The sequence below is a fragment of the Heterodontus francisci genome, chromosome 4, assembly GCF_036365525.1.
Source record: "Heterodontus francisci isolate sHetFra1 chromosome 4, sHetFra1.hap1, whole genome shotgun sequence".
Classification (NCBI taxonomy): domain Eukaryota; kingdom Metazoa; phylum Chordata; class Chondrichthyes; order Heterodontiformes; family Heterodontidae; genus Heterodontus; species Heterodontus francisci.
The window spans coordinates 15739542-15753134 of record NC_090374.1 but is presented as its reverse complement, the minus strand read 5'-3'; the positions used below and the strand labels follow the sequence as shown (position 1 = coordinate 15753134).

The 13593-nt window shown below is 44.3% G+C and overlaps 1 protein-coding gene across 11 annotated transcripts in view; it reads left to right on the top strand.

The window, feature by feature from the left end:
• Positions 1–13593, top strand: part of poln (polymerase (DNA directed) nu) — a 549154-nt gene that overhangs the window by 365205 nt on the left and 170356 nt on the right. For all 11 annotated transcript variants that reach the window (XM_068029211.1, XM_068029206.1, XM_068029207.1 and 8 more), the window contains one exon: positions 3369–3426. In XM_068029211.1, the coding sequence (XP_067885312.1) occupies positions 3369–3426 (58 nt within the window). The remainder of the gene's footprint in view (positions 1–3368; positions 3427–13593) is intronic.

Sequence of the window (13593 nt, the reverse complement as noted above, 5' to 3'; positions counted from 1 at the left end):
GCCAATGGAAGAAGATGATCTTCCTAATGGGCTGATGTTTAAAGTCCAGGATTGAACAGAGATTATGCAGCAGTTCTGCCTAAACGGGCAACCTGCTGGAGTTGCTCAACATGGTTGTTTCAATCTTGTCAACTTGCAGTTGGCTGAAATTTCAGCTGATCGATATTGAAAGGACAGTCAGGTGGTTCTGCATCATTTCTGGAATCAAGCGTTTTGAATGTCTTTCTGTCTCAGTACACTTCATCTCCCAATGTTCATGTTGTGACGGCTGCAAAATAACAGCAAAGGCTATATGGATCTTGGAAAAGAACACCCTGTTATTAAGATAAACTTAAATTGCATTAAAAAAAATCTAAGTTTACAGATTCACAATTCCTGTTATCTGCTTCATTTCAATGACATTTGCTGAATATTTTATGTTATGACTCAATGGTTGCACTCTTACCTCTGAGTCTAAAAGGTTATGGGTTGAAGTCACACTCTGGGACTTGAGCACAAACAACTTGATGTCAACTTCTCAACACAACATACTGGATAGAAATGAGGAGCAGGAACCCAGGCTGCCTTTCAGTTTCCCTGTCAGTTGTGGCTCAGCTGGCAGTGCTGTCACCTCTCAGTCAGAGGTTTAAATCCCAGGCCTTGAGCACAAAAATCTAGGCTGACACTCCATTGCAGTACTGAGGGAGTGCTGCACTGTCTCTTGGATGACATGTTAAACTGAGGCCCTGTCAACCCTCTCAGCTGGATGTAAGGGAACCTATAGCTCTGCTTTAAAGAAGAGCAGGGCAGTTCTCCCCAGTATCCTGGCCAATATTCATCCCTCAATCGACATCACTAAAACAGATTATTTGGTCATTCTCACATTGATGTTTCTGGGAGCTTGCTGTGTGCAAATTGGCTGCTGCATTTGCTATATTATCGCCATAAATATACTTCAAAAGCACTTCATTGGCTGTAAAGCACTTTGGGATATCCTGTGGTCATGAAAGATGCTATAGAAATGCAAGTCTTTTCTCAGGCTGCCTGTTGTAGAATACAGAGATTTTCTCTTGTGGTTTTCCATGCGGTAACTTTCACTGATTTTACACCACGGCTGATTTACATCCTCTCTAATTTACCAGCACACCTGTTGTATGTGTTAGGAACTATATTTCCCTCTTTTACCTATCTTTTCTCATTCACTCACATTTTACAGTTTTATTTCCTCCTAATATTTCCTGACTTTCAGTCAAGAGATAAAATTACATTTGAGTTATTCAAGAGAGCTGGAAGCTATGGGCTGGATTGTAAGCAGCCCTCGAGGACCCCCCCCCCCCACCCCACCCCACCCAACCTCCCCTGCTGCTTGGTAACGGGACCGCAATTTAAATATTTCAATAAATTAAAAGAAATAAATTAATTAATTTCACATCTCCTCCCGATATCCCGCCGTGATCTTCAGCCCAGCGACCAGTACTGCCGCGCCTTCGGATCCCCGTTGTGGGAAACGAGGCAGAACACTTGTTGGGGGGGGGGGGCGGTGGCAGGTAAGGTAAATGTATCAGTGTGGGGAGGGGGAAACGGGGTCAAATTGGCATCATGTGGTGTGGGGGATGGTGGGAAAAGTTGGATGTTGAAAAGTTTGGGCAGGGGAAGATCAGATGGTAAAGGTTAAGTGTTTCAGGGGGGATGGGCAAATATTAATGTAATTGTTATGGGGGAGGGGTGGGAGAGGGGCAAAAGAGATGTATTTATTTATTTTAATTCCATTTCCCTTTAAATATTTAAATTTCCCGGTAGGACTGACAGCCCTTTAAAAATAGCGTCAGCGCCTGCGCACAGGGAGCTGACACCATTGATGGGGACAGACAGACGTAGTCGGGGGGACGGCCTCCACGTAGTCGGGGGGGGGGGACGGCCCTCCCTGGCTATTTAAATGAGCTGCCACGCTTGGAATCGTGGAGGCTCTTTGGCATGTGACCCGCATGGGCCACCATTTTGGCGGCGGGCTTATAAAATTCAGTCCTATGAGTGTAGAATGAGCTGTTGTGGGCCAAATGGCCTTTTCTGGTCTCTGACTTTTCTAATATTTGTTCATTCATCCTTAACAGCCAGACCAATCCATGCAATAACAATAGCCAGTGCCATACTGACAGCTAGAACCTTACTGGCCATTTTTGGCTTCCCAGCCTTCATTAATCCCCAAACTTCCATAATTGTTTGCCTCAGGCCGAACGTGTAATCCATGCTTTTGGAACTCACGCTTAAACCAGCGTCAGACAGCCGCCAGCAGGAGGTCAGGAGGTCCCATACTTTAGCGTTTCAGTACATTCTTCAGACCTATTTTTGTGTTAATGTGCACCCAAATCCACTTTTTATTTACGCATTATTAGAAACTAACGATTTGCAAATCACTAGGAATTTTACGACCTGTGAGGTCCTGTTCAATGCATTAACGATAATTAACTTTGCATAAACTTTGAACAGAATTAAAGCACCAGGGAGCAATGCTGCTTTCTGCTGCCTGACTTCAAGAGGCTACAGAATAAATTATTCTGAGGACGTGACCAGGGTTAACCAGCTCCTCGGTGCACTAGACAGTCAAGCAGCGTCATTGAGAAGGAGAAGTCAATAACCTGGAGGATGGAAAGTAACTAAGGAGTGTTGTTAAGTCTTGTAACTGCAGAAAAAAGCAGAAAAAATTCAGAGTAGCAGTATCCTGAATTAGCTTAATGCCTGTCGAAGCCATACCATTTCCTGATTTGGGTAGGATAGAACTTTATGACTTTATCATGGATGTGTCCCGAACCTGTAAGCAGTTTCTGGGTTCAGAGGCACTTTGGGTAGGAGGGCAGGGATATTGCTGTGACCCTTTGCCACAACATAAGTGAGCTGGCTTTGAGCCAACTGAGGATCATAAAGACAATTTCCAAAGTTTTTAATGACAAATTTGCCACCTTCTGATCAATTTCCCTAGGAAATCTGGCCTTTTAATGAGATTAAGCCTCACATCCACCAGGATTAGGTCTTCATTGCAGCCAATAATATTAACATTTTTTAAAATAAAAGTGAGCAATATCTCAAAATCTGTCTCCCCCAAAGAGCTTCTGAGGATGAGACGCAATCGAAAATTTTGAAACTGAAATTGATAGATTTTTACTAGACAAAGATACTGAAGGTTACAGAAAGCAAAGGGGTTAAATGCTGTTAAACTACAGATCAGCCATAATCGAAATGAATGGTGGAACAGGCTTGAGGGGCTAAATGGCCTCCTGTTCCTATGTACCCATCCTACTGGTTTTCTTTCCACTTAATTGAAACTATTGGATTATTTTTTGCTATTAAAGCAGAACTTTGAACTTATCTGTGGTTTACTACCTTTCTTACAGAACATTCAAGCAATACCAACACAGCCGATTGAAATTGCCAAGCAGCAGTATATCCAAGGTAACTATCTACCTTAGTTAATTTATTCTCATTCTTGGGATGTGGTTGTCGTTGGGAAGGCCAGCATTTATTGCCCACCACTGCTTGTCCTGAGGAGGTGGTGGTGGGCCACCTTCTTGAAGCACTGAGAATCAGTCTGATATAACTGAATGACTTGCTAGGCCAGTTCAGAGGGGAATTAAGAGTCAGTTATGTCGCAGTCACATACAAGATAGAATGACTTATATCTCTACAGCGCTTTTCACAACCTCAGCTCATCCCAAAGTGATTTCCTCAGCTCATCCCAACTCCTGTTGGGAGTCTTTTATAGACCTCCAAATAGTTCCAGAGATGTAGAGGAAAGGATAGCGAAGATGATTCTCGACGGGGGCGAGAGTAACAGGGTAGTTGTTATGGGGGACTTTAACTTTCCAAATATCGACTGGAAATACTATAGTTCGAGTATTTTAGATGGGTCAGTTTTTGTCCAGTGTGTGCAGGAGGGTTTTCTGACACAGTATGTAGACAGGCCAACCAGGGGCAATGACACATTGGATTTAGTACTGGGTAATGAACCTGGCCAGGTGTTAGATTTAGATGTAGGTGAGCACTTTGGTGATAGTGATCACAATTCGGTTAGGTTTATCTTAGCGATGGGCAGGGACAGGTATATACCGCAGGGCAAAAATTATAGCTGGGGGAAAGGAAATTATGATGCGATTAGGCAAGATTTAGGATGCGTAGGATGGGGAAGGAAACTGCAGGGGATGGGAACAATCGAAATGTGGAGCTTATTCAAGGAGCAGCTACTGCGTGTCCTTGATAAGTATGTACCTGTGAGGCAGGGAGGAAGTTGTCGAGCGAGGGAGCCGTGGTTTACTAAAGAAGTTGAAGCGCTTGTCAAGAGGAAGAAGAAGGCTTATGTTAGGATGAGACGTGAAGGCTCAGTTAGGGCGCTTGAGAGTTACAAGCTAGCCAGGAAGGATCTAAAGGGAGAGCTAAGAAGAGCAAGGAGAGGACACGAGAAGTCATTGGCGGATAGGATCAAGGAAAACCCTAAGGCTTTCTATAGGTATATCAGGAATAAAAGAATGACTAGAGTTAGATTAGGGCCAAACAAGGATAGTAGTGGGAAGTTGTGTGTGGAATCAGAGGAGATTGGGGAAGTGTTAAATGAATATTTTGCGTCAGTATTTACAGTAGAGAAAGAAAATGTTGTCGAGGAGAATACTGAGATTCAGGCTACTAGGCTAGATGAGATTGAGGTTCACAAGGAGGAGGTGTTATCAATTTTGGAAAGTGTGAAAATAGATACGTCCCCTGGGCCAGATGGGATTTATCCTAGGATTCTCTGGGAAGCTAGGGAGGAGATTGCAGAGCCTTTGTCCTTGATCTTTATGTCGTCATTGTCGACAGGAATAGTGCCGGAAGACTGGAGGATAGCAAATGTTGTCCCCTTGTTCAAGAAGGGGAGTAGAGACAGCCCTGGTAATTATAGACCTGTGAGCCTTACTTCGGTTGTGGGTAAAATGTTGGAAAAGGTTATAAGAGACAGGATTTATAATCATCTTGAAAAGAATAAGTTCATTAGCGATAGTCAGCACGGTTTTGTGAAGGGTAGGTCGTGCCTCACAAACCTTATTGAGTTTTTTGAGAAGGTTACCAAACAGGTGGATGAGGGTAAAGCAGTAGATGTGGTGTATATGGATTTCAGTAAGGCGTTTGATAAGGTTCCCCACGGTAGGCTATTGCAGAAAATACGGAAGTATGGGGTTGAAGGTGATTTAGAGCTTTGGATCAGAAATTGGCTAGCTGAAAGAAGACAGAGGGTGGTGGTTGATGGCAAATGTTCATCCTGGAGTTTAGTTACTAGTGGTGTACCGCAAGGATCTGTTTTGGGGCCACTGCTGTTTGTCATTTTTATAAATGACCTGGAAGAGGGTGTAGAAGGGTGGGTTAGTAAATTTGCAGATGACACTAAGGTCGGTGGAGTTGTGGATAGTGCCGAAAGATGTTGTAGGGTGCAGAGGGACATAGATAGGCTGCAGAGCTGGGCTGAGAGATGGCAAATGGAGTTTAATGCGGAAAAGTGCGAGGTGATTCACTTTGGAAGGAGTAACAGGAATGCAGAGTACTGGGCTAATGGGAAGATTCTTGGTAGTGTAGATGAACAGAGAGATCTTGGTGTCCAGGTGCATAAATCCCTGAAGGTTGCTACCCAGGTTAATAGGGCTGTTAAGGCATATGGTGTGTTAGCTTTTATTAGTAGGGGGATCGAGTTTCGGAGCCACGAGGTCATGCTGCAGCTGTACAAAACTCTGGTGAGACCGCACCTGGAGTATTGCGTGCAGTTCTGGTCACCGCATTATAGGAAGGATGTGGAAGCTTTGGAAAGGGTGAAGAGGAGATTTACTAGGATGTTGCCTGGTATGGAGGGAAGGTCTTACGAGGAAAGGCTGAGGGACTTGAGGTTGTTTTCGTTGGAGAGAAGGATGAGGAGAGGTGACTTAATAGAGACATATAAGATAATCAGAGGGTTAGATAGGGTGGATAGTGAGAGTCTTTTTCCTCGGATGGTGATGGCAAACACGAGGGGACATAGCTTTAAGTTGAGGGGTGATAGATATAGGACAGATGTCAGAGGTAGTTTCTTTACTCAGAGAGTAGTAGGGGCGTGGAACGCCCTGCCTGCAGCAGTAGTAGACTCGCCAACTTTAAGGGCATTTAAGTGGTCATTGGATAGACATATGAATGAAAATGGAATAGTGTAGGTCAGATTGTTCTCACAGGCCCGCGCAACATCGAGGACCGAGGGGCCTGTACTGCGCTGTAATGTTCTAATGATTTACAGCCAATGAAATACTTTTGAAGTGGGGTCACTGTTGTTTCAAGTGCTTTCATTTTACTGTTAAGTCTTGAACATTTTGTGTTTTAAAACTGAAAAGGAGTCCATGGATTTCTTTTTTACAAGGGTCACTCAGAGGTCTGGAACAGTTACTGGAAGGCACCTGTCTTCAAATAATTACCCAGCAGGGTTTGTTTTTGACTTGGGGAAAGATGTTTACAAAGAAGTGACAGGTCAAGATTTATAGGCGTCAGGAGGCTTGATTCTTGTGGCATTGGATTTGGTTTCGCTTTGGGTAGTGAGTTGGGATATGGACAATGGTTTGAAAAGACAGTTGCCAGACCTGCTGAGTATTTCTGGCACTTTCTGTTCTCGTTTGAGTTCCAGCATCTGCAGTATTTTGTTCTTATCTTAGTCGCCTGACAAGAACTGTTCTTGGAAGATCCCAGTGACTGAGGTCTGTACGTATTTGGGATGACAAAACCAAAACGGACTTCTGACATCTTTTCATATTCCTTTTTCTTCAAGAATTAGCAAGTATTTTGGCCAACGTATTCTTTTTTGGTTTTTTGTACTAGAGCTCTAACGAGTAAATCTCTATTTTTTCAGTTAACTGGAGTATGTGTGTATGTATTTGTGTGTGTGTGAGGGGCCAAGGTAAAAAGGGAACTTTTATATTTCTATCTGTGTGTTTATGCTTTACTTCATGAATAGTTAAGACTTGTTTTATTCTAAACTGATAATTTTGTTGTTTATTAAAGAAACTTGATCGGTGTGTTTTATTCTGGGATAAAAATAGAGTCTGTGATTGACTGTATAGGTAAGTGGAAAAAAATTTAAATATCTGTGACCCATGGAGAAGTGGAACTAGAAAAAAACAGTGCACTCCTCCCACCTCGGTCGTAACACTGTGGTAATGTTGGAAATGCAGCAGCCAATTTTCGTGTAGCAAGATCCCACAAACAGCAATGTGATACGAATCAGATAATCTGTTTCAGTGATGTTAGTTGAGCAATAAATATTGACCAGGACACCAGGGAAAGCTCCTCTACTTATCTTGGAAATAGTGTCATGAAGAATCTTTTACATCAACCCCAGAGGGCAGACAGGACCTTCTTAGATAGTTTTGGCCTAGAAGGCCACACAGTATCAAACGGATACTGGCCCAAACTCTGAGGTGCCTGTCTTTCGGATGAGGCATTAAACCAGTATCACTTCAGTACCGCACTGCAGTGCTGGCTGAGATCCTGTGCTCAAGTCTCTGGAGTGAGGCTTGAACCCACTTCTGACCCAGAGACGAGTGTGCTACGCACTGAGCCACAGCTGACTGTCCACTATGCTATCAGGCATGCTCTATTGTATATCGTATGCAAAATACAAATTCAGTCTCATTTGCTGTACTACTTTATGGAGTATGGGAGTGTAGTGCAAAGACCCAACTGAGTAAGGACTACAGATTTCCTTCCCTGCAAGACATTAATGATCATGGGAATTGTTAGACAATAAAAGATCAGGTTTAATCTCGTTTGCTTTCTACCGTTCTGGTAGTTGCATAATGCACGGACAAAGAGTTAGTGACTAATTGTGGCAATCATTCTCAATTAGTCTGCAACAGATCAGATGAGGAAAATCCCTAATGGGGAATCAGTTGTATTTTTATATAATTCTGACAGCTTTTAACCGCTAGATTTTCTTTTAATCTGAATTTATCGACTGTGTTTGCTATCAACCTTTTTACACTCTTGCAAAAAGTCAAACTTACCACTAAGGCACTTAGTGGAGAAATAACAAGAGAATTGAGACAGGGTTAGGAGAGATGACTGATAATTAGGTTGAATAGGTGGGTGTTGAGAGATTTTTAAAAGAGCTGACGCAGAAAGGCAACGGGGTTTACGAAAGGAACTCTGCTGGCAAGGCACAGGAGGTCAAAGGTAGCAGGCTGCAGAGGTCAGGCAGCAGACAGTCTTGAAGATCATGACAAGGATTTTATATTTGTTCTTTGTCCCCCAACAAAACCAGCGTAGGTGAGGAGTACATGAGATTTAGTGTGGGACAGGATATAGACAGCTGTACTTTGGGCAAGTTGAAGTTTATTGATAGCAGGTAGGCAGTGGAAGGCCAGCAAGGAGAGCATTGGAATCGGGAAGCTTGAAGGTGGTCAAAGCATGGATAAGGATTTCACCAACAAAGAGGCTGATCCTGGGCAACAAATCACCTTACTTAGAGGCATTTTGTTTGCCTGAGAATTTTTTGCAGTTCAATTCATTTGCTCTTTGTCTTGGTGAAAAATCAAACATGAGTTTGATTTAGGAGAGCGAAGAGGGGGCATGAAAAAACACTGGCGGGCAAGATAAAGGAAAATCCCAAGGCATTTTATAAGTATATTAAGGGTAAGAGGATAACCAGGGAAAGAGTAGGGCCCATTAGGGACCAACGTGGCAATCTGTGTGTGGAGCCGGAGGACATAAGTGAGGTTTTAAATGATTACTTTTCATCTGTGTTCACTATGGAGAAGGACATTGAAAGGAAGGAAATATTAGCTGTTTTAGCAGGCTTAAAAGTGGATAAATCCTCAGGCCCAGATGAGATGTATCCCAGGCTGTTATGTGAGGCAAGAGAGGAGATAGCAGGGGCTCCGACACAAACTTTCAAATCCTGTCTGGCCACAGGAGACGTACCAGAGGACTGGTAGACAGCGAATGTGGTACCATTATTCAAGAAGGGTAGTAGGGATAAACCAGATAATTACAAGCCGGTGAGTCTAACATCAGTGGTTGGGAAAATATTGGAAAAAATTCTGAGGGACAGGATTACTCTCCACTTGGAGAGGCAGGGATTAATCAGGGATAGTCAGCAAGGCTTTGTCGGGGGAGATCGTGTCTAACAAACTTGATTGAATTTTTCTAGGAGGTGACTAGATGTGTCTTTGAGGGTAAAGCAGTAGATGTAGTATACATGGATTTCAGTAAGGCTTTTGATAAGGTCCCGCATGGGAGATTGGTTAAGGAGGTAAGAACCCATGAGATCCAGGGCAATTTGGCAAATTGGATCCAAAATTGGCTTAGTGGCAGGAGGCAGAGGGTAATGGTCGAGGGCTGTTTTTGCGATTGGAAGCCTGTGACCAGTGGTGTACCACAAGGATCGGTGCTGGGACCCTTGCTGTTTGTAGTGTACATTAATGATTTAGATGTGAATATAGGAGGTATGATCAGTAAGTTCGCAGATGACACGAAAATTGGTGGTGGTGTAGATAGTGAGGAGGAAATCCTTAGATTACAGAGAGATATAGATGGGCTGGTAAGATAAGCGGAGCAGTGGCAAATGGAATTTAATCCTGAGAAGTGTGAGGTAATGCATTTTGGGAGGACTAACAAGGCAAGGGAATATACAATGGATGGTAGGACCCTAGGAAGTACAGAAAGTCAGAAGGACCTTGGTGTACTTGTCCATAGATCACTGAAGGCAGCAGCACAGATAGATAATGTGGTTAGGAAGGCATATGGGATACTTGCCTTTATTAGCCGAGGCATAGAATATAAGAGCAGGGAGGTTATGATGGAGCTGTATAAAACGCTAGTTAGGCCACAGCTGGAGTACTGTGTACAGTTCTGGTCACCACACTATAGGAAGGATGTGATTGCGCTGGAGAGGGTGCAGAGGAGATTCACCAAGATGTTGCCTGGGCTGGAGCATTTCAGCTATGAAGAGAGACTGAAAAGGCTCTGGTTGTTTTCCTTGGAGCAGAGAAGGCTGAGGGGGGACATGATTGAGGTGTACAAGATTATGAGGGGCATTATGATGGGTTAGATGGGGAGGAAACTTTTCTCCTTAGCAGAGGGGTCAAGAACCAGGGGGCATAGATTTAAGATAAGGGGCAGGATGTTTAGAGGGGATTTGAGGAAAGAAATTTTCACCCAGAGGGTGGTTGGAATCTGGAACACACTGCCTGAAGAGGTGGTGGAGGCAGGAACCCTCACAACATTTAAGAAGTATTTAGATGAGCACTTGAAACGCCATAGCATACAAGGCTATGGGCCAAGAGCAGGAAAATGGGATTAGAATAGACAGGTACTTGATGGCCTGCACAGGCACAATGGGCCGAAGGGCCTGTTCTGTGCTGTATAACTCTGTGACTCTATGACTCAAATTATTTGAGGAAAGACCTTTACCTTGTCTCCTTAGCTTTGTATGTCTCTGTATCCCCGCTCTATCTCTTTCTGTCATCCTTTCTGAAGTAAAAATTGGATAGCTTTTATTTTTATTTTTTTATTTTGTTGAAAAGCTACTCCAAATTAATTTCCAGGTTGCATTCAAATCATTTTCAAAAGCATGTAAAGTGAAATGCCAGAGTACACACAGACACAGTCTGAGCAGTGTGAGGCAACCCCTTGGAGGTGGTGTTGAACCTCTTGACTCGTTGAGATCTGAATGGCCTCATACCCAAATTGAATTGTGTAATGTTTTGAAAGAAGCAAATGCATGCAAACAGTGTATCTCTCTGGAGTGGGGTTGGGTTGGGTTGAGTTGGGTTGGGGGGAGGGGGCAGGGGTGTGGTGGTAGGTGTCAAGGGAAGGTGAGTAAGTTAGTTCTCTTTGGGTGGACGTAAGCTCCAAGATGACATGTGTGATGATGAAAACGTAGAGCCGAATGTACCCTCTGTGGTAGATTCAATAATCCCCTCGCTGGACCAGGCTGGTTTGCAGCACTCCAATGCACTGTTAATGTTTGATAAGGGAGACTGGTTCACTCTAGGAACATTAAAGGATAGGCCTGTCACTTGGTGGCTGGATTCTTCACACCTAGGCTGATAACCCTGCAAGCCAATACTGTAATGGGTAGGATGGTCCCAGCAGGTTAAACAGCAGGATGCATACCCTGAACTGATAAGCGGTACCTGGTTAAACGCCAGCAGTACCCTGCGGAAACTAGTAGACTCTTAACCCTTGTCTTTGACAATCTACAGCTAAGCTTGGGTGAGTGGAATGTATTGGGCATACAGAAACACTAAAGGGGTTATCAATATCTTGGTTTGAAGACTCTTAAACGGGGTGAATCACAGAATCACAGAATAATACAGTGCAGAAGAGGCCCTTTAGCCCATCGAGTCTGTACCGATGCATTAAAGACACCTGACCTGTCTACCCAATCCCATTTGCCAGCACTTGGCCCATAACCTTGAATGTTATGACATGCCAAGTGCTCATCCAGGTACTTTTTAAAGGATGTGAGGCAACCCGCTTCGACCACCCTCCCAGGCAGTGCATTCCAGACCATCACCACCCTCTGTGTAAAAAAGTTCTTCCTCAAATCCCCCTTAAACCTCCTGCCCCTCACCTTAAACATGTGTCCCCTCGTAACTGACCCCTCAACTAAGTGGAACAGCTGCTCCCTATCCACCCTGTCCATGCCCGTCATAATCTTGTACACCTCGATCAGGTCACCCCTCAGTCTTCTCTGCTCCAGCGAAAACAACCCAAGCCTATCCAACCTCTCTTCATAGCTTAAATGTTCCATCCCAGGCAACATCCTGGTGAATCGCCTCTGCACCCCCTCCAGTGCAATCACATCCTTCCTATAATGTGGCGACCAGAATTGCACACAGTACTCCAGCTGTGGCCTTACCAAAGTTCTATACAGCTCCAACATGACCTCCCTGCTTTTGTAATCTATGCCTCGATTAATAAAGGCGAGTGTTCCATATGCCTTTTTCACCACCCTATTAACTTGCCCTTTTGCCTTCAGAGATCTATGGACAAACATGCCAAGGCCCCTTTGTTCCTCAGAACGTCCCAGTGTCAGGCCATTCATTGAATACTTCCATGTCACATTACTCCTTCCAAAGTGTATCACCTCACACTTTTCAGGGTTAAATTCCATCTGCCATTTTTCCGCCCATTTGACCATCCCATCTATATCTCCCTGTAACCCAAGACACTCAACCTCACTGTTAACCACTCGGCCAATCTTTGTGTCATCCGCGAACTTACTGATCCTATCCCCCACATGGTCATCTATGTCGTTTATATAAATGACAAACAATAGGGGACCCAGCACAGATCCCTGTGGCACGCCACTGGACACTGGCTTCCAGTTACTAAAATAGTCGTCTGTCATCACTCTCTGTCTCCTACATTGAAGCCAATTTTGAATCCACCTTATCAAGTTACCCTGCATCCCATGTGCATTTGCTTTCTTGATAAGTCTCCCATTTGGGACCTTGTCAAGGCTATGCTGAAATCCATGTAAACTACATCAACTGCACTACCCTCATCTACACACCTGGTCACATGCTCAAAAAATTCAATCAAATTTGTTAGGCATGACCTCCCTCTGACAAAGCTATGCTGACTATTCCTAATCAAATCTTGCCTCTCCAAGTGGAGATAGATTCTCTCCTTCAGAATTTTCTCCAACAGTTTCCCTACCACTGACATGAGACTCACTGATCTGTAGTTCCCTGGCTTATCTCTACAACCTTTCTTAAATAGTGGGACCACATTAGCTGCTCTCCAGTTCTCCAACCATGTCTCCGTGATGGCTACTATATCACAATTCCACATGTCAATCCTTGCCCTTAACTCATCCATTTTACTTGTAATACTCCTGGCATTAAAGTAGAGGCCATCCATCCTGGTCTTACTCCCTTGAAACTTACTTCCACTGTATTCCCTTTGACTTGTTTGCTTTCCTGTGTTTAGCTGTGTCCCTATTCTGCTAGGAGTCTGCGTCCCCTCCCCCTGCCAAATTAGTTTAAACTCCTCCCAACAGCACTAGCAAACCCACCAGCAAGGATGTTAGTCCCCCTCTGGTTCAGATGTAGACCGTCCCACTTGTACAGGTCCCACCTTCCCCAGAAACAGTCCCAGTGGTCCAGGAATCTAAAACCCTTCCTCCTGCACCAACTGTTGAGCCATGCGTTCATCTGTGCTATTCTCCTGTTTCTATAGTCGCTAGCACGTGGCACTGGAAGTAATCCAGAGATTACAACCTGAGAGATCATGCTTTTTAGTCTACTGCCTAACTCCCTGAATTCTTGATGCAAGACCTCATCCCTCTTTCTACTTCTGTCATTGGTACCAACATGTACCATGACCTCTGCCTTATCACCCTCCCCCTTCAGGATGCCCTGCAGCCGTTCAGTGACATCCTGGACCCTGGCACCAGGAAGGCAACACACCATCCTGGAGTCATGTTGACGGCCACAGTAGTGCCTATCTGTTCCTCTGACTATAGAATCCCCTATTACTATTGCTCTTCCTCCCTTTCCCCCTTCCTGTGCAGACAGGCTGCTTGTGCTCCCAGAAGCTTGGCTCTGTCCGCATTCCCCGGAGGAACCAGCCTCA